The 24987-nt window shown below is 44.2% G+C and overlaps 1 protein-coding gene across 2 annotated transcripts in view; it reads left to right on the top strand.

Annotated features, from left to right (window-relative positions):
- Window positions 1-24987, top strand: part of c2cd2l (c2cd2 like) — a 142785-nt gene that overhangs the window by 93293 nt on the left and 24505 nt on the right. For both annotated transcript variants that reach the window (XM_048562192.2, XM_048562191.2), the window contains exons 3-7: window positions 4440-4559; window positions 12543-12650; window positions 13689-13802; window positions 19400-19517; window positions 21892-22015. In XM_048562192.2, coding sequence (XP_048418149.1) covers window positions 4440-4559; window positions 12543-12650; window positions 13689-13802; window positions 19400-19517; window positions 21892-22015 — 584 coding nt within the window. The remainder of the gene's footprint in view (window positions 1-4439; window positions 4560-12542; window positions 12651-13688; window positions 13803-19399; window positions 19518-21891; window positions 22016-24987) is intronic.

Genomic DNA, 24987 nt, shown 5'->3' with positions numbered 1-24987 from the left:
AAGGGTTAATAGGGTTTGAACATAGAACAGTACAGCACGTTACAGGCTCTTTGGCCAACAATGTTGTGCCAACGTATTATCCTACTCTAAGATCAAACTACCCTGCATACCCTACATTTTAGTAAGATTTGAATTAATGATATAAGTATAGGGAGCTAATAATCAGTGGGTGACCGTTTTAAGGACTGTTGTTAGCTAAAGTGAAGTTCTAACTAAAAGTGTAGATTCAAACTCTCTTTAAATGCAGTTATCTTCTTGTGTATAACAACCACTTACACTTCACACCCTGGTATGGACTTTTCAAAACTCTTTAACAAGTTAATAACCTCTAAAGGTCAAGATTATGTTCAGGAATTGTGTAAGCCTTTGTATTCGCACTCAATTTTTAACACCTCATTAAATCTTTGTTGTTTTTACTTTCCTCCAACTTCCTGTCCAAAGAAATTGGTGGAGGAATCTGCAAAGTACATTAGTCGTTGAACTGAACAGAAGTTGCAACATAAGCTCAAGTCATCAAGATAACATTTAAAAACAGAAGCAGAAATACATCATGCTGTTGGTCAATAAAGTCACGGCTGATCTACTACCTCAATTCCGTCATTTTGTCCGATCTCCATATCAGCTGACTCCCTCCGTGTTCAATAATCTGTCAATCTTCACCTTCAATCTACAATGTTGCCTTTTCACTCCATATCCATAAGTAGACCTATCATTCTACTCCCATGTTCCACACAGCAGCATTTCATAGTTGCCTCCTTCAGAAACCATTGCTTTCAGTCTTGCCAGCACAGAGTAGTTGTTTGCAACATTGTTAAGGAAAATCTCCGGATTACATCTCCACCCCAACTGACATGAAGCAATGAAATAGAGGATTATCAATCATTATTCAAGTTATACTGTTAAGATACTGATAAGACTGGGGGTGAGCATGTTGGCTCAGTGGTTAGCACTGCTGCCTTACTGTGCCAGGGACCAGGGTTCAATTCCACTCTCGGGCACCTGTCTGTGTGAAGTTTGCACATTCTCCCCGTGTCTGTGTGGGTTTCCTCGTGGTGCTCCAGTTTTCTCCCACAGTCCAAAGGTGTGCAGGTTTGGTGGATTGGCCATGTTAAATGGTCCATAGTGTCCAGGGATTGGGAGAGGGGGGTGTGGATGGATTAACCATGGGAAATACAGAGATAGGGTAGTGGGAGTGGGTCTGGGTGTGCTGCTTCTCTGAGGGTCAGTGTGAACTCAATGGGCCAAATGGCCTGCTCCCACACCATAGGGTTTCAATGATTCTATGAAGATACGTATCCATTTTCAGCTGTGGTTTGCTTTGGCAGTGCTCCTACCTGTGAGGTGGAATGTTCCAGATTCATGCCCTATTTGAAAGCTTGAAAACAAAGACCTAGATTGATGTTCCAGTGTGATCATGAGGAGGTGCTGCACTGTTAGAGTCAATGATCTTTTAATGAGATTTTAAACTGTCTGCCCACTCAGATGAAAGTAAAAGATCTGATAGCATCCTTTTCGAAGGTGATATCCCTGGCATTCTGACCAATGTTTATCTCTCAAAATCTGCATCATGGAAACAAATGTCTTTCAATATTTCTCATGTGGAACCCACCAGGGCATCAGAAAACCATAATATGTAAGAGCAGACGTGGGCCATTCAGCCCGTTGAGTCTGCTCTGCTATTGAATGAGATCATTGTCAGATTTGATAGTCCTCAACTCCATTTTTCTGTCTTTTCCTGGAACTCATGTCCAAATGGTTTCATGCAATTTTCAAATAATTTTAAAATTGTACCAAAGACAAAAGTGCATTTTTTAAAAAAAACAACCATTTCATAAAAGATGTCCAAAATGAAATAGCTACAATATGCTAGCATCGCATAGTCCACAATGTTACATTACAAATATGCAGTGTTTAACAGTATAGTTTTGTGAGGCAACTGTTATTCCAGAGCCCATATGATGTTCTAGGCACCCGGGTTCAAATCCTGTCATGGTAGATGGTGGAATTTGAATTCAATAAAAACAAATCTGGAATTCAGATTCTAATAGCTACTATGATTCCATTGTCAAATGTTGGTGAAAGAATCATCTGGTTCATTAATGTCTTTTAGGGAAGGAAACTGCAGTCCTTACTTGGTCTGGCCAAGTGTGATTCCAGACCCACAGCATCGTGGTCGGCTCTTAACTGCCTTCTGGGCAATTAGAGATGGGCAATAAACACTGGTCTAATCAGCGATGCCCTCAGCCCATGACCGAACTTGCAAAAAACAGTTTAATTTTGCTTTGTTTTAATTTTAACAGATGAGAAGCCCAGAGGGTTGGGCAATTCACAAAGTTTCACAGTATATTAGAAAGGTCTGTAACCAAAAATTCTGTGAACGATTGATCTGGTTATACATTGCTGTCGGCAAGAAATTGCTAAGTGCAGATTGGTTGCAACCTTTCCCATAGCTGCTACAATTCCTACACCCACCATTCTGACTTGGAAATATATTACCACTTCTTCAGTGTCACTGGGTCAGAATCCTCAAACTCCCTACCTCACAGTATTGTTGGTCTGTTGACTACACCAGTTCAAGAAGGCAGCTCACCACCATCTTATGAAGGGCCAGAAGTGACTGGCAGTAATGCTGGCCGAGCCAGCTATACCCTTGTCCCTTGTCCCATGAGTTAATGATGAAAAGCACTTCATTGACTGTAAAATGTTTACAGATGTGTGGTGGCCTCGAGAGGTGCTACATAGAATCATAGAAAATAGTGCCAAGAGTAGGCCATTCAGCCCTTTGAGCTTGTTCTACCATTCACTAGGATCCAATTCCATTGTGTGATGATGCTGTGGCTTTAACAGGTGTATTTTATCCAAGTTTCTTTTAAGGGAGAGATTGAATGATTCTGTGGTACTGTAAACAGCTTGTGAGGCCTTGGAGTTTTTTCTCAAGTTGGAATAATAGAAGCAGCCTGGTTGGGTGTGGCCAGTCCTCTCAAACCAGGATTTTTAGATTTTAGATCAAGCTTTTAGCAGTTGCCATTGGAATCTGAGCAGGGCAGAGGCTGCTGAAGTTTTGAAGAAGTTGAAGCTATCTTAATTGCCCATAACGTTCAGGGGTGTATGGGTTATTGGGGGATGGGTCTGGGTGGGATGCTTCAAGTGGCAGTGTGGACTTGTTGGGCCGAAGGGCCTGTTTCCACACTGTAGGGAATCTAACCTAATCTTTTCCCTCAGTTACAGCTACCAGTTGGGGTTTCTCTATGCTGCTGTGAGACAGATCAATTTTCTGAATTTGTCTTTTCATCAAGGAGTGTGCTTATGGGATGTTACTATATTGGGACAGTTAACTACTAATAGTTACTGTGTCTATTATTTTGCTAAGTTTTCTGACAGTTATGTTAATCCTAAATTCTTCATTCTTTCATTGTATTTTGACTATAGTGTTTAAATAAATTGTTTTGCCTAACATCTAGTAGTTTGACAAATCAAATTGCATCTGGAACACAGCTTGTTATATTTGCTTTTAAGATGAGACAAAGTTAAGGTCTAGGCTCCCTTCTTAAAATATTTTGAGGGAGTCTAGTCTGGTGATAACAATGGTCTATTCCCACTTCGTCCCATTTCCTTTGATCCCTTTAAGCCCAAGTGTTATATCTAACTCCTTTGTGAAAGCATACATAGTTATGGCCTCAGCTGCTTTCTCTGTGAATGAATTCCACAGGCTCACCACTCTCTGGGAGAAGACATTTCTCCTCATCTCCATCCTAAATGGTTTACCCTATATTTTTAGCCAGTGACCCCTGGTTCTGGATCTGTTCATCATCAGGAACATCCTTTGTGTAGCTTCCTTGTCAAGCCTTGTTAGGATTTTGTAGATTTCTGTGACATCACTCATCATTCTTCTGAACCCCAGCAAATATCATCCTAACAAACTTAACCTCTCCTCATACATCATTCCTACCATCCCAGGATTGAGTCTACCAAACCTTTTGCTGCAATTCCTCTATAGCAAGAAAATCCTTCCTCAGATATCGAGACCAAAACTGCCCACAATATTCTAATTGTGGTCACCCAAGGCCACATACAATTGCAGCAAGACCTCCTTGCTTCTGTGTTCAAATCCAATGAAGACCAATATATCATTTACCTTCCTCATTTCCTGCTGCACCTAAATGCTTCCTTTCAGTGACTGGTGTGTAAGGCCACCCAGGTCCTGTTGCTCATTTACCCCTCTGTCAATTTATAGTCAAACATAATGGCCAGCTTCCCAATTCATTTGACTAGTGGTTGCAAGTTCTTGCTCATATTACATTTTGCTTTAATTTTGATTTTAAATACTTGGAATCAGAAAGATCCACATAAAGGAGTTTTCAGGGAGCAAGTGTGATGGGATCCAAACTGTTGTTTCTTTTAGAAAGTTTAATTGTTAACTGTTTGTCTGTTTGCTGCAGGTTCTTTGCTGTGAGTTGACAGTGGATGAAATTCAGTTCCCTGTCTCTGTTACCCAACAGTCTCCAGCTGCCGTTTCCATGGAATCCTACCAGGTGACCTTGGCTCCACTTAAAGCCCAGGTATTTAGTGCGACATCATGCTGGAATAAATGATTCATTGTTGCTGACATTGGTGAATGGTAAATGACGTTCCTGTTCACTGTGAAACCGTTTGACAGAAATTTCAATGGCAGTCTGATGTTACTCAGTGTGTGGTCCTGGGCACTAGACTTTAGGAAGAAGAGATGGTAGCATAGTGGTAATATCACTGGCCTCTCTGGGGGAAATAGGCTCAAATCAACCACTGCAGTTGGTGGAGTTTGAATTCTGTTATTAAATCTGGAATTGAAAGCTACTTTATAGGAACTAGGAGTAGACAAGTCAGCCCCTCGAGCCAGATCTGCCGTTTAATACAATTGTGGCTGATCTTAGCTTGGCCTTAATTCCATTTACCTGCACGTTCTCTGTAACCTTTAACTCAGGTTAAACCACCAGCAGTCATCTCTCCGTCTAACGAGAGAATAGCTGGTGTCTGGTAAGACTATGATGACTTTACCTTTTCCTTTTCATAGAATCCCTACAGCCCACCCCGACCCTCTGAAGAGGGTACCCTATCCTGTATTTTTCCCATGGCTAATCCACTTAACCTACACATCTCTGGACACTATGGGCAATTTGGTATGGCCAGTCCACCTACCCTGCACATCATTGTCCTACGGGAGGGAACCAGAGCATCTGGAGAAAACTCACATAGATATGGGGAGAATGTGCAAATTCCACACAGACAATCACCCATGGAATCAAACCCGAGTCCCTGGCCCTGTGAGGCAGTAGCGCTAACCACTGAGCCATCATTACTAATTAATAATCTGTCTATTTCCTCATTCAATTTAATCGATGTCTCAGCATCCCTCTGGGGTAATGAATTCCACAGATTCTCCATTCTTTGAGGGAAATAATTTCTCCTCATCTCAGTTTTAACTCTGTTACCCTAATCCTAAAAATTAATTTCAGCTTCATAGTCACCATTACTTACAATTGCCAACTGTTGTAGAAGTCCATCTAGCTCACTGATGTTCTTTAGGCCAAGAAATCTGCTGTACTTACCTGGTCTGGCCCACCAGTAACTCCATACAAAGTGGTTGCCTCTTAACTGCCCTCCCAAATGGCCAGGAAACAATTCAGCTTGTCAAGGGCAATTAATAACAAGCAACAAATTCCAACCTTGCCAACAATACCCACCACCCATGATAGAATGAAGAAGGAAAAAAGTAAAATGGCCTCGGACGGAGGAGAGCTTTCCTGGAATCAAGAAGATTATGGGATGATTTTGTTGAGGCCTTCAAGGGAAACAAAACAAAACCCTTTCTGCTGGCTGGGAATTTAAGGTGAGTCCTACAAATCAGAGTCAGAGCCTCTATTTGAAGTTAACAAGCACTTACATACCTAAACAGTGGAGTAAGTTTCTCACACTCTTCCGCAAATATCAAATCACCCTTGAACAATTGCAGCTTTTAAATATGAGGTCAATAGATTTTTTTTAATTTAAGTATTAAGGGAGACGGGGTGCAGATAGCTGACATCTCACTCAAAGGCAGAATAGGCATAGATTTTAATCAAGAGGGAACCAAAGGGTTATGGGATAAGGCAGAAAAAGGGAGTTGAGGATTTTCAGGTCAACCACGATTTCATTGAATGGTGGAGTAGGTTGGATGGGCTGAATGGCCTACTGTGCTGCTATACCTTATGGAACAGGCTTGATGGCCTGCAAAATCTCTTTCTATTTCTGCATTCAATGATGGAGAATAAGCTGAAGAGCATCTTTGTATATGGATGGGTCCCAGTATTTATAAAAGGTACATTGACATTTTAAAGTGGCATATTGTATCTTTTTTTTGTCTCACTCTTATATCTCTGGCTCCCTGACTTCTTGGTTATTCTAGGGATATTTATTGTCAGCTTACAAAGTGGGAGTGATTACAGCAACAGTTTTGGAGGCAAAAATACAGTGGAATTGTTAATTATGTTATAACTGCTATAATTTTGAAACATAAGAAAAAGTAAATAGCAAAAGCAATCAAGAAGGCTGCTTGAAAGTTACATTAATCTCACAACGCAAATGTGATGAAGCTGAGCTTCAGCGATAAATCTTGCCCAGGCCCTTTCTGGAGATCTGTTCTTCCTTCTGGCTTGGATATATTGGCTTTGGAGGTGGAACAGCACCAGCCCACCAGAATAATACCAGGCCTGGGAATGGTAGGCAATGACAGCCGGTTGCGCAATCTTGACCTGTATTACGTCGTTAAAGTATAAAAGGATTTGATGGGGTAGATATGGAGAATCTATTTCCTCTCATCCTAAAATTATAGCCAAGCCATTCAGAGCTGTAGTGATATTGAGAGGTCGTCTTCCAGGCCCAGGGTTCTTGAAATTTGTCACCCGCCCCACAATGCAGATGTTGGGGGTTTGTGTCTTTTAAGACTGTGCTGGATAGATTTTGCCCGGTCACAGCATCAAGGCATGTGGAGCTACAGCAGAGAACTGGAGATGGGGTCCAGGTTAGCTCTGAAATGATTGAAAAGCAGAGCCAGGTGCCTCATTGTATTAGTCCTAACCACCATCAAGAATGCTGTGCCCATAAATCTTCTAGAAAGTCATTAGGTAATGAACAATGGTTGATGTTTTGCTGCCCACTACATGGCTACAGCTAGAGTTGTGCCAAGAATTCTGTTTTATCCGAGTCAGGGATCTGGCTGTCCTTCCCCTGTGCCGTAGCCAACTGTGGTTAAAACATAAGAAATAGGAGTGCAAGTAGCCGGCTCATTCATTCAGCCCGCTCTGCTACTCTATAAGACTGTGACTGATCATTTCCTTTGACTTTGCTTTTCTGTCCAGTTGTCATTGCCCCTAATTTCATACGGCACAGAAACAGACGCTTCAGTCCAACCAGTCCATGCTGACCCTAATCCTCAACTAAACTAGTCTCACCTGCTTGCGCTTGGCCTGTATCCCTCCAAACATTTCTTACTTGTACTTATCCAAATATATTGTAACAGTATCTGTATTCACCACTTTCTGTGTCAGTTCATTGCACACACGAACCACTCTGTGTAAGAAAAGAAAATGCCCCTCACGTCTTTTTAAATTCTTTCTCCTCTCACCCTAAAAATGCGTCCTCTCCTCTTGAAACCTCCCACCCTTGGGGAAAGACACCTGCCATGCACCTTATCTATATCTCATGATTTTATAAACCTCTATAAGGTTGCTCTTAGTTTTGAATGCACTCAATGACTGAGCATTCACAACTCTCAGCATTGCAAACCTTTGAAATTTTCCACCCCAGAGTCAAGATGTTTGCCTCATCTCTGCATCAAATGACTGCTTATTAATTCTGAGACTGTGACTGCTGGTTGACCAGTGAGCACAGATTCCCTCATCCTCTCTGTCAGATCCTCTTCAGGAGTTTTACATGTTTCGATGAGATCACTTCTCATGCTTCTACGCCTGAGAGACTATTGGCAATCCATCCCTCATATCTCAGAAGATGATCTAGTAATATTTGAATAACTGGGAGCAGTTCAGAAAAGATCACTGATAATGGGAACTGCAGATGCTGGAGATTCCAAGATAATAAAATGTGAGGCTGGATGAACACAGCAGGCCAAGCAGCATCTCAGGAGCACAAAAGCTGACGTCCTCCGCCTCCGCCGCTACTGCTCCCACGATAAGACATTCCACTCCCGCACATCCCAGATGTCCAAGTTCTTTAAGGACCGCAACTTTCCCCCCACGGTGATCGAGAACGCCCTTGACCGCGTCTCCCGCATTTCCCGCGACACATCCCTCACACCCCGCCCCGGCCACAACCGCCCCAAGAGGATCCCCCTCGTTCTCACACACCACCCTACCAACCTCCGGATACAACGCATTATCCTCCGACACTTCCGCCATTTACAATCCGACCCCACCACCCAAGACATTTTTCCATCCCCTCCCCTGTCTGCTTTCCGGAGAGACCACTCTCTCCGTGACTCCCTTGTTCGCTCCACACTGCCCTCCAACCCCACCACACCCGGCACCTTCCCCTGCAACCGCAGGAAATGCTACACTTGTCCCCACACCTCCTCCCTCACCCCCATCCCAGGCCCCAAGATGACATTCCACATTAAGCAGAGGTTCACCTGCACATCTGCCAATGTGGTATACTGCATCCACTGTACCCGGTGCGGCCTCCTCTACATTGGGGAAACCAAGCGGAGGCTTGGGGACCGCTTTGCAGAACACCTCCGCTCAGTTCGCAACAAACAACTGCACCTCCCAGTCGCAAACCATTTCCACTCCCCCTCCCATTCTCTTGATGACATGTCCATCATGGGCCTCCTGCAGTGCCACAATGATGCCACCCGAAGGTTGCAGGAACAGCAACTCATATTCCGCCTGGGAACCCTGCAGCCATATGGTATCAATGTGGACTTCACCAGTTTCAAAATCTCCCCTTCCCCTACTGCATCCCTAAACCAGCCCAGTTCATCCCCTCCCCCCACTGCACCACACAACCAGCCCAGCTCTTCCCCCCCACCCACTGCATCCCAAAACCAGTCCAACCTGTCTCTGCCTCCCTAACCGGTTCTTCCTCTCACCCATCCCTTCCTCCCACCCCAAGCCACACCCCCAGCTACCTACTAACCTCATCCCACCTCCTTGACCTGTCCGTCTTCCCTGGACTGACCTATCCCCTCCCTACCTCCCCACCTACACTCTCTCCACCTATCTTCTTTACTCTCCATCTTCGGTCCGCCTCCCCCTCTCTCCCTATTTATTCCAGTTCCCTCCCCCCATCCCCCTCTCTGATGAAGGGTCTAGGCCCGAAACGTCAGCTTTTGTGCTCCTGAGATGCTGCTTGGCCTGCTGTGTTCATCCAGCCTCACATTTTATTATCTCAGAAAAGATCACTGATGTGACTAAGATGACCCAATCAGTACATGCTGTGCAAGAATTAGGCATGCAGAGAGACCCTGCCTTTCTTTGCTCACTTACGAAACCAGGGAATTGAATGTTTGAGCTGGGAAACACAACCAGATATCCAGCTCATTGCACTACTGTTCATTAGCAAGACACATATAATCAAAGGAAGAGACAAAGAAACAGCAGAGACATGACTGCAGTGAAATACAGTCATGCTGTCACCTACCTCCCAACACAGGTGAATAGAAGCCCATAACCAAGAAATGATCAATGTTAATTAGCATTCAAGGAGCACTTAGCAGGAGCTTTGAAAATAAATTAATAATGGGTAGGTTTTATGGCTACCAGGAGCTGCCTGATAATGTTAAAGGGTAATTTGTTGCAAGAACAACTTGCAAACTCAGAAGCAATATATCTCAGAGTTTTCTTGCGATACATCCCTCAGCCACTAAAACAATGACGAGAGATCATTAATCTGCAGTGATGAAGAGGAGCCTGAGACAAAATGGCAAGGGTATTTATCAATAACTAGAGTGCTGTTTGCTGATATTTACCTTGTCAAGCTGCCATATAGATACTCTATTTTGTTTACAGGATAAATTAAGTCTAAAACCAGAATTTTGGATAACTGCAGTTAATTTTCCATATGATACTTGCCATCCTCAAGGATCTATTGATCCAACATATGTCCCAAATAGAACATCTTGACAAATAGATAAAGGGTGCAGAGGACTTTGCCATCTCCCCCCTTGTGATTCATTAATTCAATTCACTGCAGAATATCCAAAGTGCTGGTTCAGTATAAAACTTGTCACAAGTTCAGTGAGATTGCCTGTTGCAGCATTATCATTGCTTCGATGTGATTGAGCTAACAAAAGGAAAATAAATCCCAGCTGCTACCTGCCATTCCAGAGCTGGCTACTGAAAGATGCTTGTGTGAATGTTAAGTACAGATAGCACGACGTTCAGCTGCAATTCTCTTACTAACCCAAATAGCCTTTTCAAGAAGTAAAAAGTGTTTTAATAAAGCTTTTCACAAAAAGCCTTGTAGAAAAGTAACCGACTAGCCTGGCAAAAATGGTAACAGCTTGCTGAGACAGATCGAGGACAGGAATGGATACATCTGGAGTGAAGAGAGTGCTTCTGGGATTTGCACCCACTGGAGGATTTCTCTGAAGTTACAGGAGTACAGAGATGGACAATTAGCGTGCCGAGAGGACCAGAAAACACAATGTGAGAGGATACAAAGACGACAAAACAAATATATGCAGTGGTTAGGGAAATATTAAGTTTGTTTTCCATATTCAGAATAGCCTAGTAACTGTAGAAGTAAGTACTTTAGTTCTTTCCAGGGTGAGTTACCTTCAAAGGAAACACATTATTCAATTGCGATAGCAACAAGGCAGATTTAGGCTTTTTGTTTTCCTTTTATGCAATCTGTGTTGCTGGAAAGGTCAGCATTTGTTGCCCACCCTAACTGCCCTGAACTGAATCACTTTCAGATGGCAATTAGTAATCAACCACATTGCTATTGGCCTGGAGTCACGCGTAGGCCAGACGAGGTGAGGATGGCAAATTTCCTTCCATAAAAGACATTAGTGAACCAGATAGCTATTTTATGCTACAGACACAGAGAATACTGGAGAAACCTAGCAGGTCTGGCAGCATCTGTAGAGAGAGAATGAGAGTTAATTGAGTCCGGTATAACTCCTCTTCAGAATCTCAGTGTTTGTTTCTGGTTTCCAGTATCTGCAGTATTTTGCCTTTATTCCTGTTTTTTAATGACACTCTAAACAAGACAAGTCAGATTCCAGAGTGGAATCAGGTTTGATAGACTAATCAGTTTTACTTTGCTATTTGTTTACTATGGTGGGGCAGTCGTTAAATATTTGGAAAGATCTTACTGTGAACAACAAAAAGAAAGATTCAGCCTTTTTTTTTAAACCAGCAATATCCTTACAGACACTCAAACCCATTTGGGTATCATTCTTATCCTTCACTGGCAAAGTTGCAAGAATTTCATTTAGGCCACTTTCTGCATGATCATGGGCATGATACTTCCACCTCTCCATGAAATACACAGGTGGGATAATTCTCTGATCTTTCTGACTTTTATACTTTGAGGTTGCACATACAGTTCAAGCCTACTTGCCATCTCTGATGTAGAGGTGCCAATGTTGGACCGGGATGGACAAGGTGAGAAATCACACTACACCAGGTTATCGTCCAATAGGTTTATCTGAAAATGCAAGCTTTCGGAGCATTGCCCCTTCGTCTGGTGGCCTGCTAAAGATGCTACGCGCCAAAAGCTTGTGCTTTTGAATAAGCCTGTTGGACTATAACAGGTGATGGCGCGGTGTGATTTCTGGCCTTGTCCACCACTGATGACCTTAAGGTTCCCACAAACTAAACTGCTCTTTGTTTTTTTATTCACTTGTGCGATGTGGGCATCATTGGCTGGGCCCTTCCCCACTTGATCTTGAGAATGTGGCGATGAGCTGACACCATTGAACTGCTACAGCGCTGAAACCATATCTCTGAAATCAACCTGCTTACGGCCCTTGCTTTTCTTTGTATCATAAAACTCAGGTCAACAATACACTGCAGCTATCTTACCAGTTAGTTTCTGTAGCATTCAGCTTGTATTATTTGTTTGTTGAAAATGTTGTTCTGACCCACTGTTAAAAGAAAATGAGTTTCCGACCTTCATAAAACAAGTTTGCTTTCACAGAACTGGAAACCAAAAGAGCCCTTTTACTTCAGAAGCAATTTCCCAAATAATAATTGCACATTATAAACTTTCATCACAGTGGTCACGTAGAGGGGGTACGAGATGATCAGTGTCCATGGAACATTACCTGCAAGCGGAGTTTCATGCTTTTTGCTGGCTCTTTAAGTGACAGTGGTGGCTGTGAATCTCTCTGATGCTGTTGCGAGGCACAGCAAATGTCAGCCTGGGGATGTGCTACACAGCAGGGCCATCTAGAGGAGTATTTTTGTAAGCAAAATAATTCCATTTCTACCATTTCTCGGTGCAGCTACTCGGAGAGATGTAATACTTGATGTGATTGCATTGTCAAGTGTTATTCTGTTCCGCAGATGGAGATTTGTTTGGAAGAAGCAGAGGTTGAGGGTCTGCTGGTCACTTGGTCATTCAAGAAACCTCCTGCTCTATCCCTCAGTGTCAACTCCAAACGACAGAAAGGGGTAAGAGAGTGAGCAATATTATTTTTAACTGTTGTTATTACTTTTGCCATTTATTTCAATTAACTGATGAGTTGTTGTCAAGTAATAACGAGCAACTGGGGGAATGAGTTCTGATTTCAGTGAGGAATGTGTTATAGGGCCATCAGTGCAAATAACAGCACAAGTTGCATGCGTTAGTTTGAAGATTGACATAAACTGATGCTGAGCCATTGGATTTGACAGCCCAATTTCCCCCCAATAGCCCAACATAGCGAAGGGCATGATTATGGTATTGAGCTCTGTGATCAGCCATGATCATATTGAATAGCGGAGCAGGCTTGAGGGGCTGAATGGCCTACACCTGCTCCCATCTTCTATGTTTCTATGAGGACTCATGTGCCTTCATTTTGAAAGAAAAAGGAATGGAAATGCACTGAGAGACAAGTTGCCCTGTGACCATAGCAATGTTATTCAGTTAGCAATCCACTGGAGTATTGTTGGTTAGTGGATATTTACCTGGGTGTCTGGATTCATAACAACAAAAGGATCCATTGAGAACAGCAGCATCTTATAGTTAACTAATAATGTTCGTGTACAAACTGTCCCAAGGCTCTTCATGCTTGAAGCATTGCCATTTTGGACTTGATGTTCTGATTAGCAGTATTTTGACAGCATTGGTAACCCACATATTTTAGAGTGAATGAAGTAATGACTAGTAAATGTCTGGCATTGACAAAGTTTGCAGCCACCTGCAGACTTGGTCTGAGTTGGAATTTGTTTGGAGTCTCTGTCGGTTACTCGAGGCTGGCAGTTACTTTGTGTGCTCCTGTCTGAGTTGGATTCTTGCTCAACAACTTCCTTCTGGTCACTGGGCTGCAAAACCTAAATTCTGGTTGCAAGGTGACACAGATGTGATATTACTTTGGAGGATGTGCTGTACACAGGTATTGCTATCTGGTAATCTGCCGGTGGTAAAGTGGACTGTCTCCATTCTCCAGCACTACACTGAGAAAGGAATAATAAATTTGTTCACCTCTTTCATTTGTTTTGCCTGGACAGGGGAATGAGGGGAAAGCAGATATTTCCACCATTCAAGAACTGATTGAGGATACAATCATCAGCACTAGTCCAGCCATGCTGGTCAATCTCAAGGCGCACATAGCAAGCACAACAGTAAGTCGTACCTTTTTGTTATTTTTACCCATTCCATCTCTGATAGGCTGTATGTCCCTCACTCCAGATTCCCACAAAGAATATACATGAGCAAGTGGTTTGCCCCTTCTGAGAACCTAAGAACACCATAGTCTCTCACCAAAGGACAGAAGTATTGACAAAGTTTGCAGCCACCTGCAGACTTGGTCTGAGTTGGAATTTGTTTGGAGTCTCTGTCGGCTACTCAAGGCTGGCTGTTACTGATGTGTGCTCCTATTTGAGTTGGATTCTTGCTCAGCATCTTCCTTCTGGTCACTGGGCTGCAAATCCTAAATTCTGGTTGCAAGGTGACACAGATGTGATATTAGACCATAGTCACTAACCAAAGGCTTTCTTCTTTCGAGTTATTTCGGGGTGAGTTTGGATATGGATAATTCTAGGATTGCAATTGCTGTGTATTGTATCCCATCACCGATAGTGCATTCCATTCAAATCAATGGTTTTGAATATCAGGAGAGACGCAGAACAGACAAACAACGTGTGACTGCTTTTTTTCAACCCCTGCTCATGTCCAATTTCAAGCCTATTGGCTCCTAATAAGAATAGCCACCACAGAGGTTCACCAGAGAGGTTCTTGCTATTCTCTTGTGAGAACAGATTGAGTAGGCTTGACCTATATTTCCAAGTGTTTAGAAGAATGATCTAACTGCCGCATATAAAATGTTTTTGTGTTTTAACAGTTGGAGGCTGAGAAAATGTTTCTCTTGGCTGCACGTGGTTACAACCTGAGGAAAAGGATATTTGGAACAGGGTTAGGCCATTCAGCCCGCCCAGTCTGCTTTATCATTCAAACAGATGGTCGTTGATAATCTATCCCCTTATCCCTTAAAATCATTAGTCTCCAGAAATCTACTGGCTTCTCTCTTGAACATGCTCAATGATTGAGTTTCTACTACTTCTCCGGGACTTGTCCATTTAGGACTGAGATGAGGAGAAATGTCTTTGCTAAGAGGAGTGTGGACATCTGTAGTTCACTGCCTTAGAAGGCTGTGGGTGTTCAGTCATTGACAGGTTTCAAGATTGTGATGAATTTTTGAGTACTAAAGATATGGAGGGATATGGGGTAGCATGGGAAGGTCAAGTTAAAGTAGAAGCCATGATCTTGCAGAATGCTAGGGCAAGTTTAAAGGGCAATGTGACTAATTACTTCTGTCCTTTACCATCTTGTGTATGATTCATTGGTTACCATGGTGGCACCAAACAGTGGATGGAAGATAATAAAATGTGAGGCTGGATGAACACAGCAGGCCAAGCAGCATCTCAGGAGCACAAAAGCTGACGTTTCGGGCCTAGACCCTTCATCAGAGAGGGGGATGGGGTGAGGTTTCTGGAATAAATAGGGAGAGAGGGGGAGGCGGACCGAAGATGGAGAGTAAAGAAGATAGGTGGAGAGAGTGTAGGTGGGGAGGTAGGGAGGGGATAGGTCAGTCCAGGGAAGACGGACAGGTCAAGGAGGTGGGATGAGGTTAGTAGGTAGATGGGGGTGTGGCTTGGGGTGGGAGGAAGGGATGGGTGAGAGGAAGAACAGGTTAGGGAGGCAGAGACAGGTTGGACTGGTTTTGGGATGCAGTGGGTGGGGGGGAAGAGCTGGGCTGGTTGTGTGGTGCAGTGGGGGGAGGGGACGAACTGGGCTGGTTTAGGGATGCAGTTGGGGAAGGGGAGATTTTGAAACTGGTGAAGTCCACATTGATACCATATGGCTGCAGGGTTCCCAGGCGGAATATGAGTTGCTGTTCCTGCAACCTTCGGGTGGCATCATTGTGGCAGTGCAGGAGGCCCATGATGGACATGTCATCTAAAGAATGGGAGGGGGAGTGGAAATGGTTTGCGACTGGGAGGTGCAGTTGTTTGTTGCGAACTGAGCGGAGGTGTTCTGCAAAGCGGTCCCCAAGCCTCCGCTTGGTTTCCCAATGTAGAGGAAGCCACACCGGGTACAGTGGATGCAGTATACCACATTGGCAGATGTGCAGGTGAACCTCTGCTTAATGTGGAATGTAATCTTGGGGCCTGGGATAGGGGTGAGGGAGGAGGTGTGGGGACAAGTGTAGCATTTCCTGCGGTTGCAGGGGAAGGTGCCGGGTGTGGTGGGGTTGGAGGGCAATGTGGAGCGAACAAGGGAGTCAAGGAGAGAGTGGTCTCTCCGGAAAGCAGACAGGGGTGGGGATGGACAAATGTCTTGGGTGATGGGGTGGGATTGTAAATGGTGGAAGTGTCGGAGGATGATGCGTTGTATCCGGAGGTTGGTGGGGTGGTGTGTGAGAACGAGGGGGATCCTCTTGGGGCGGTTGTGGCGGGGGCGGGGTGTGAGGGATGTGTTGCGGGAAATACGGGAGACGCGGTCAAGGGCGTTCTCGATCACTGTGGGGGGAATGTTGCAGTCCTTGAAGAACTTGGACATCTGGGATGTGCGGGAGTGGAATGTCTTATCGTGGGATCAGATGCGGCGGAGACGGAGGAATTGGGAATAGGGGATGGAATTTTTGCAGGAGGGTGGGTGGGAGGAGGTGTATTCTCGGTAGCTGTGGGAGTCGGTGGGCTTGAAATGGACATCAGTTACAAGCTGGTTGCCTGAGATGGAGACTGAGAGGTCCAGGAAGATGAGGGATGTGCTGGAGATGGCCCAGGTGAACTGAAGGTAGGGGTGGAAGGTGTTGGTGAAGTGGATGAACTGTTCGAGCTCCTCTGGGGAGCAAGAGGCGGCGCCAATACAGTCATCAATGTACCGGAGGAAGAGGTCGGGTTTGGGGCCTGTGTAGGTGCGGAAGAGGGACCACTCAAGACATTTTTCCATCCCCTCCCCTGTCTGCTTTCCGGAGAGACCACTCTCTCCGTGACTCCCTTGTTCGCTCCACACTGCCCTCCAACCCCACCACACCCGGCACCTTCTCCTGCAACCGCAGGAAATGCTACACTTGTCCCCACACCTCCTCCCTCACCCCTATCCCAGGCCCCAAGATTACATTCCACATTAAGCAGAGGTTCACCTGCACATCTGCCAATGTGGTATACTGCATCCACTGTACCCGGTGTGGCTACCTCTACATTGGGAAACCAAGCGGAGGCTTGGGGACCGCTTTGCAGAACACCTCCGCTCAGTCCGCAACAAACAACTGCACCTCCCAGTCGCAAACCATTTCCACTCCCCCTCCCATTCTTTAGATGACATGTCCATCATGGGCCTCCTGCAGTGCCACAATGATGCCACCCAAAGGTTGCAGGAACAGCAACTCATATTCCGCCTGGGAACCCTGCAGCCTAATGGTATCAATGTGGACTTCACCAGTTTCAAAATCTCCCCTTCCCCCACCGCATCCCTAAACTAGCCCAGTTCGTCCCCTCCCCCCACTGCACCACACAACCAGCCCAGCTCTTCCCCTCCACCCACTGCATCCCAAAACCAGTCCAACCTGTCTCTGCCTCCCTAACCTGTTCTTCCTCTCACCCATCCCTTCCTCCCACCCCAAGCCGCACCCCCATCTACCTACTAACCTCATCCCACCTCCTTGACCTGTCCATCTTCCCTGGACTGACGTATCCCCTCCCTACCTCCCCACCTATACTCTCTCCACCTATCTTCTTTTCTCTCCATCTTCGGTCCGCCTCCCCCTCTCTCCCTATTTATTCCAGAACCCTCACCCCATCCCCCTCTCTGATGAAGGGTCTAGGCCCGAAACATCAGCTTTTGTGCTCCTGAGATGCTGCTTGGCCTGCTGTGTTCATCCAGCCTCACATTTTATTATCTTGGATTCTCCAGCATCTGCAGTTCCCATGATCAGTGGATGAAAGAAGCAGGGTACCTGAGGGTCAGTTCATTCAGTCTTGGTTTTCCTCAATATTCTGTTTTCTCCTGTTTGAATTGAGTCGAGGGTCGAGCAGATCAGATCTCAGTGCTCTGGCCTCCGTGCCAGGCAAATCCAGCGAGCTAGGGGCAAACTCCATCAATATCTGTGGCTTGGCAGTGAGTGTACTTCAGTGGGAACGTTGCATGTAAACGTGAGCTGTAAACCCAAGGCAGTCTGTGAGACAGTAGGAGCCCTTCAAAAACAAGTTCTGTGGACATCTCTAGCCCAGTACAAATTCCATCTTCTCCCATTTGGAAAACAACAACTTCTGACTTCATTGAAAAGGACAGGAGTTACCTTAAACCTGCAAACAGCACTTACGTCTTTACACAGGATGAAGAAAAATGGTCACATGATAGGAAAGAACATCTCAAACAATCTCTTGAGTATGTTACAGTGACTACTTTTTTTTATTCCAATGTAGCCTTTTATCATTTTAAACCCACAGATTTTCCATATGGGTATGTGCATGCATTGATGGTGGTGCTGAATGTTATTAGTTTATTTCCATGGCTAGTTTTTGTAAAACCACAAGAATGTTTGTGTGAAATGGTTAACTGCTCTATAATTCTATAACTACTGCTATAGTCATAGGGAAAGAGTGCATTGTTTTATTAAGAAACTAAACAAACAGCCCTGGTGGAAGACATTCCAAGATTCATAAATCTTGCAGTATAGAGGAATAAATGCGGGACTTTCCAGTGATAACCACAGCTTAGGAAACGAGGAAAAAGAAGTCTTCTTGATCTTTGATCTGTATATGGATGGAAAAATATTAGAGATGATTTGAGAAATGCATTGTATTCAGTAACACCAAGGCTGAATTTTCAAAGCCTGAAGGTTAGAAAGTGTAGACGATGGGTGGTGAGGAATTTGATAGTTTTTGAGGTCCAGTGAAGAACTGAATTGTGTCTGTATTGATGATATACATTAGCAGGAAGCCAAGAACTTTGGTGAGGCCACTTTTAGAATGTTGCATTCAATTCTGGTCTCCCTGCTGTGGGAAAGATATTGTGAAACGTGAAAGGGTCCAGCAAGGATATTGCCAGGTTTGAAGGCTCTGAGGTGTAGGGAAGAGGCTAAATAGGCTGGGGCTATTTCCCCTAGAGAATTGGAGGCTGAGGGGTTACCTTATAGAGGTTCATAAAATCATGAGGGGCATGGATAGAGTGAATAGTCAAGTTCTTCTCCCCAGGATCGAGGAGTCCAAAGCTGGAGGGCATAGGTTTAAGCTGAGAGGGGAAAGATTTAAAATAAGGGGCAGCCTTTTCATGCAGAATGTGGCACTTGTATGAAATGAGCTGCCAGAAGAAATGGTGGAGGCTTAGGTGGAATCTTGCTGGATGCATGACTACAAAGAGTTTAGCGGGATGTGTGCCAAATGCTGGCAAAAAGGACCACATTAATTAAGATATCAGGTTGGCATGGAGCAGTTGGACTGAAGGGTTTATTTCTGTGCTGTATATCTCTGACTATATTTTGCTTATATTTTAAACAAAGCATCTGTCACCATGATATAGACTCAATGTACCTCATTATAGTAAGACCATTTCCTATTGGTTGCACTTGGATTGGCAGCCAATGGAGATCGGTCACACATTTTTGCTGATTTGGTGAGGAAGATAGATTGTGAGCGAGTAATCCGATCACAAAACTTAATAAAAATCAACCCATCAATCAGACTGAAGAACTAACCACTTTCTTTCTTCTGTCCAGGTACTTGCCGAGAAGTTTAGGAAGGGATTGGCATCTCCGTCTAAAGCAGCATTAAATGCTGGATGCAGGCTGCTGGTCAGGGAGCTGAAGGCAAACGTGAGCAGAGCAGAAGGAGTTGGTAAGACCGCCAGCTAAGCCACAGCATTTACTGAAAAGAAAACGTAGATCGAGGGGTATGTTGTTGATGGGTAGCTATTGTGTGCTACCAATGCCTGGCTTAAGTATGGCACAGGAAAAAAATGAATTGGCAAATGATGCAGACAGCATATTGTCAAGGAAGCAAAACAAATGAAGCAGTTACTGGAACTGATGGTGTCTTTCATGCTGTCAACGTGTCCCAAACTGCTACACCTCCAATTAAATGCCATTGAAGCATGGTCACTTATTTTATAGATCAACACAGTGAATGATTTTATCGACAACAAAAATCCCACAAACAGCAGGGAGATGAATAGTCAGTTAATCTCTTGTTCACTCAAAGGTAAACATAGACCACTTAGCTCATTGTCCACTCGTCTTCAAATAAAATTCCACCTGAAAAGGAAAATGGGGCTTCGGTTGAACAACTGATCTGAAGGTGGCGCGGTGGCTCAGTGCTTAGCAATGCTGCCTCACAGCACCAGGGACCTGGGTTCAATTCCACCCTCAGGTGGCTGTCTGTATGGAGTTTACACATTCTCCCTGTGTCTGTGCGGGTTTCCACTGCGTGTTCCAGTTCTCTCCCACAGTCCAAAGATGTGCAGGTTAGGTAGATTGGCCATGCTAAATGGTCCCATAGCGTGCTGGGCTGTGCAGGTTAGATTGATTGATAGTTTTATTGATTGCCACATGTGCTGAAATAGAGTGAAAAGCTTTGTTTATGAGCGGTCCAGGCAGATCACAGCAAGCAAAGGATGTACAGATCAAAAAGGCTGAGAGGCATACAGGTTACATTGTAGGTCACATTATTTGAGGTTACAGCCCATTCATCAGTCTGATAATGGCCAGAAAGAAGCTGTTCCTGAATCTGCTGGTGCATGTCTTCAGGCTTCTGTACCTTCTGTCAGTGGGAAGGGGTTGTAGGAGATCGTTACCGGGGTGTGATGGGTCTTTAATGATGCTGGTTGTCTTTCTGCAGCAGTGAGCCATGTAAATAGAGTCCATGGATGGGAAATTGGCTTCTGTAATGGTCTGGGCTGTGCACACTACCTTCTGTAGTTTCTAACTATCCTGGGCAGAGCAGTTGCCGTACCAGGCCATTATGCACCGGACAGTTTGCTTTCAATGGGGCTTCTGTTGAAGCTGGTGAGGGACCTTATGGACATGCCAAATTTCCTGAGCTACCTGAGGAAGAAGAGGCCTTGTTGTGCCTTCTTGACCATCACATCTATGTGGGACGTCCAGGATAGGTTGTTCGTTATCATCTCTCCGAGGAACTTGATGCTCTTCACTCCATCAATCTCAGTTCTGTTGATGTAGATGGGGGCATGTTCTCCTCCTTTCTTTCTGAAGTCAATGATCATTTGTTCAGTTTTGCTGATGTTGAGAGACAGATTGTTTACATTGCACCACATCACCAAGCCCTCTGTCTCCCTTCTGTATTTAAACTGGTCATTATTAGACATCCGTCCCAGTGAATTTGTAGGTGGTGTTCAGCTGGAATTTGGCAACACAGTTGTGGGAGTACACTTGGGGACTGAGGATGTATGCTTGGGTGGGCTCCAGTGTTATTGTAGTGTTATTGTAGAGGAGGTGCAGTTACCTATCCTCACTGATCATGGCCTATTGGTCTGAAAGCTGAAAACCCAGTTGCAGAGGGCAGAGCCAAGTCCGAGGTCACACAGTTTTGAGATCAGTCTGGAGGGGATAATCATAGAATCATAGAATCCCTACAGTGTGGAGACAGGCCCTTTGGCCCAACAATAATGGCGCTTAAGATGGAGCTGTAGTTAATGAGCAGGAGTCTGACATAGGTCTCTTTGTTGTCCAGATGTTCCAGGGATGTACATCTGCTGTGGACCTGTTATGTTGATAGGTAAACTGTAGGGGATCAAAGCAGGTTGGTAGACTGCAGTTGATTCGGGCTAGAACCAGCCCCGTGAAGCACTTCATGATTATCGAGGTCAGAGTTACTGGGCAATAGTTATTAAGGCAGGCTGCATGGGTTAGCTTTGTGAAATTTGGGGATGCTGGAATGGGGTAGGAGGCTGAGTCTGGGTGAGATGCTGTTTGGAGGGCCAGTGTGGACCCAATGGGCCACATGACCTTCCACATTGTAGGAATTCTATGATTCTAATAGAGTATCACTAACACGGCAGTACCGCCAGAAAACTGCATTGAAATGACAGTTTAGTTCTGGAACGGGGCTTCACCCTCAAAGTGGTACCATAGAATCTGGCTGATATTAATCTGTAACGCTGATCTTTTAAGAATGTGATTGTAGATGTGGATTGCAGCTACACATCCTGTGTCGTGCAAACTAATGCTTTTCTTCTTTCTCTCATGGCTTGCAGGAAGTGGAGAGCTGTGTTGTGTATTAGAACTTGATAGTCCCGTACAGCTCAAGAGAACAACGTCAGTGATGCCCAAGTCTCTAAGTACAAATTCAGAACTGAAATGGAATGACGAGCTGATTTTGTAAGTGAGCTGCACCGTTTATTCTATCATTAAACAAAACAAAGAGATGTCGAATAAGAAATAAGAGATTGCCAGTATTTCCCCACATTAAGATGAATGCAATATTATTTGAGAGAGCTTTTTGCTTTTCCTTGAAGAAATGTCAGTGCAAGTAAGATATAGAGGAATTTCATTTCTTCTGTAGCCCATCACTCGATAACCTATGACTTCTAAAGTTAGCTGCTGTAAAGCTGTGTAGGCATCATGCTTCAGTTCCTGTTTTTAGTCGAGTTGGGGAACATCCAGTCAACAAAGCTAACAGGAAGGAAAATACACTGAAGAAACCACAACAGCTATGGGCTCATTGACTGTGGAGCAGTGATTTCTGAGAGTCCAAACAACTGGGATTTCCTGCTCCAGATCACTTCTGGAAGACAGTTAACTGCCAGTCATCATTAACTGGTGCATTCTGTCAATCAGAGGGTATTTAACACCCAACCATCACTGTTCTCTTGTATGGTATAAATTCTATTTTCCCTTTACTCTGGTAATTCTTGTGTATTGCCCTGACAAGTGCAAGACAAAAAGCTTTGGCAAAATCTATTCATTTTCCAGTAATGCTATTCTTATAATTAAGATAATGGAATGTGACTCTTTGTAATCATTTTTGAGACGATGTGACTGTTCAGGGCTGAATTTGACTCCCAATGTGATAGATCCACACAACACACAATTCTGACTTAAGATACACAAGCAAGGTATAATAGGGGCTGGAATTCTGAAATTCAAACATAAAAACCTGGGAATGCTCAGCAGGTCTGGCTATGTCTGTATGGAGAGGAACAAAATTAACGATTCAGGGGAAATGATCTTTCATTCGAACCACGATGACAGCTAGTGATAATCAATCAATTCCAAAGAAAAGTGGGAATTACTGCATGATATATGACCAAAATTCATCCAGTTAACTTCCACCATTCCTGATCATCTCCCAACACAACAATAATAGAATTGTTGACTAATGAGAATGGTTAAACTTTTATAATAGTCAGGTTTTGCCACTTGGCAACTTAGGTTCTTTGGGCAGGAGGTAGGTAGAAGAGGCAATTTAACACAGGATACTAGTCTCTGTTTGTTCTTTGGTGCTCGTCATAGACCCCAATAACTGCAAGCTACTGAAGCTCAAGTTAAGCAGATTCTCTCGGTTCTGAATCTCTTTTCACGTAGATCGGCATCACTACAGTTGTGTGTGTGTGTGTGTGTGTGTGTGTGTGTGTGTGTGTGTGTGTGTGTGTGTGTGTGTGCGCGTGCGCGTGCGCGCTGTACAGAATATTATCAACTGAAATCCCAAACCTCAGTTTGTTTGCTCATCAGTGAAAAACAGTGACTCACTCCCAACACAATGAACACTCTTTAGCAGGATTTGACCCAATGGGGAATTGAAAGTTATTCTGGGGATTTTTGTTTTCTCTAGTGCTGGAACAATTTTATCAGCAGATGCAAGCGTTCTAACAACATTTAACTGGAACGTGAATGTATATTTAATGAGCAGATTAATAGTGGCATTGCACAACCGGTTTTGATCAAATCCTTTACTGATTGTTCAGGGCAGTGCATCAGCACCTAGTGACATCTATCAGAAACCTTTTGAACGCCTGAACAATTTTTTTTTCTTTCACGCAGTGTATTCAGCTGCGTAGCTTCTGGCTAGAATATTACATCATAGCCATGAGCAGGCAAACTGCAAATGACTACTTTACAGAGTTGAATCAAAAACCTCTGTTACTAGAAGAGGCAATGTGCAATGTTTCTTAATGCTGTAGAAAGCAAAATGACACAAGACATGATCAACTTGGGCCAATTTAATGTGTCCTGGAACTACTGGTAATTCAAGCAAAAAAAAAGTTCTGAACCAACCAATGTTTGTCTCATATGTAACTGTACATAAGATTTAATGCACTTGGAAAACACTTTTATCTTTGTCCATTTTAGCGTTTTCTCCAGATGAATCATTGGGGGCAGCACGGTGGCTCAGTGGTTAGCACTGCAGCCTCACAGCACCAGGGACCCGGGTTCGATTCCAGCCTCAGGCAACTGTCTGTGTGGACTTTGCACATTTTCCCTGTGTCTGCGTGGGTTTTCTCCGGGTGCTCCGGTTTCCTCCCACAGTGTGCAGGCTAGGTAGATTGGCCATGCTAAATTGCCCGCAGTGTTCAGGGGTGTAGGGGTTATAGGGGGATGGGTCTGGGTGGGATGCTCCAACAGGCGGTGTGGACTTGTTGGGCCAAAGGGCCTGTTTCCACACTGTAGGGAATCTAATCTAATCTAATCATGTACTCTGTAAGTGGAGCACATTGCAGTTACAAATTGGACAATATCCATCAGTGTTAATTTAACAATGATTCCATTATTAGCCTGGAAGTCACAGACTGACATCCTGCTCTGCCAAAAGTTCGGGTGCAAATTCACACTGTCAATCTTTCTTTCGAGCTTTCAATTTTGATCTCACCTAGACTCCAAACTGGACGTGCTGACCAAGCAGAAGCCTTAGAGCTTTTCAAGAAGCGAGTGGTGCCTTGAAAACGCTGAAGGATTTCTGAAAATCCATGGAGAATGTACCCTGCGTTCTGTTTAGAATCTGTCACAGATCAGTATGTGCAGGTTGACTGGATGTGATATTTGTCTGGAGATGCTGAAGAAGGGAGAGGGGAGGCTTGAACAATAGTTTCCTTTGAGATTGAGGATTTAGAAATATGGAATCTTACAACACCGAACAAGTGTATTCAGCCCATTGAGCCTGTGTTGACTATTTGAAAGCACCATCCTTTGTTTTTATTCTTCGATAGAATGTGAGTATTATTGACAAGACTAGCATTTATTGTTGGCCTTGAGAAGGTGGCGGTGAGCTGCTGTCTTGAACCACTTTGGTTGTAGTGGTTGGGCTACACCCACAGTGTTGGTATCCAATTAGTCTCAATCCTTTGATCGCTCCC

This window comes from Stegostoma tigrinum, chromosome 32 (assembly GCF_030684315.1).
Source record: "Stegostoma tigrinum isolate sSteTig4 chromosome 32, sSteTig4.hap1, whole genome shotgun sequence".
NCBI classification, from domain to species: domain Eukaryota; kingdom Metazoa; phylum Chordata; class Chondrichthyes; order Orectolobiformes; family Stegostomatidae; genus Stegostoma; species Stegostoma tigrinum.
Note: the sequence above shows the minus strand (reverse complement) of the source record. Positions and strands in the feature narration are given on the sequence as shown.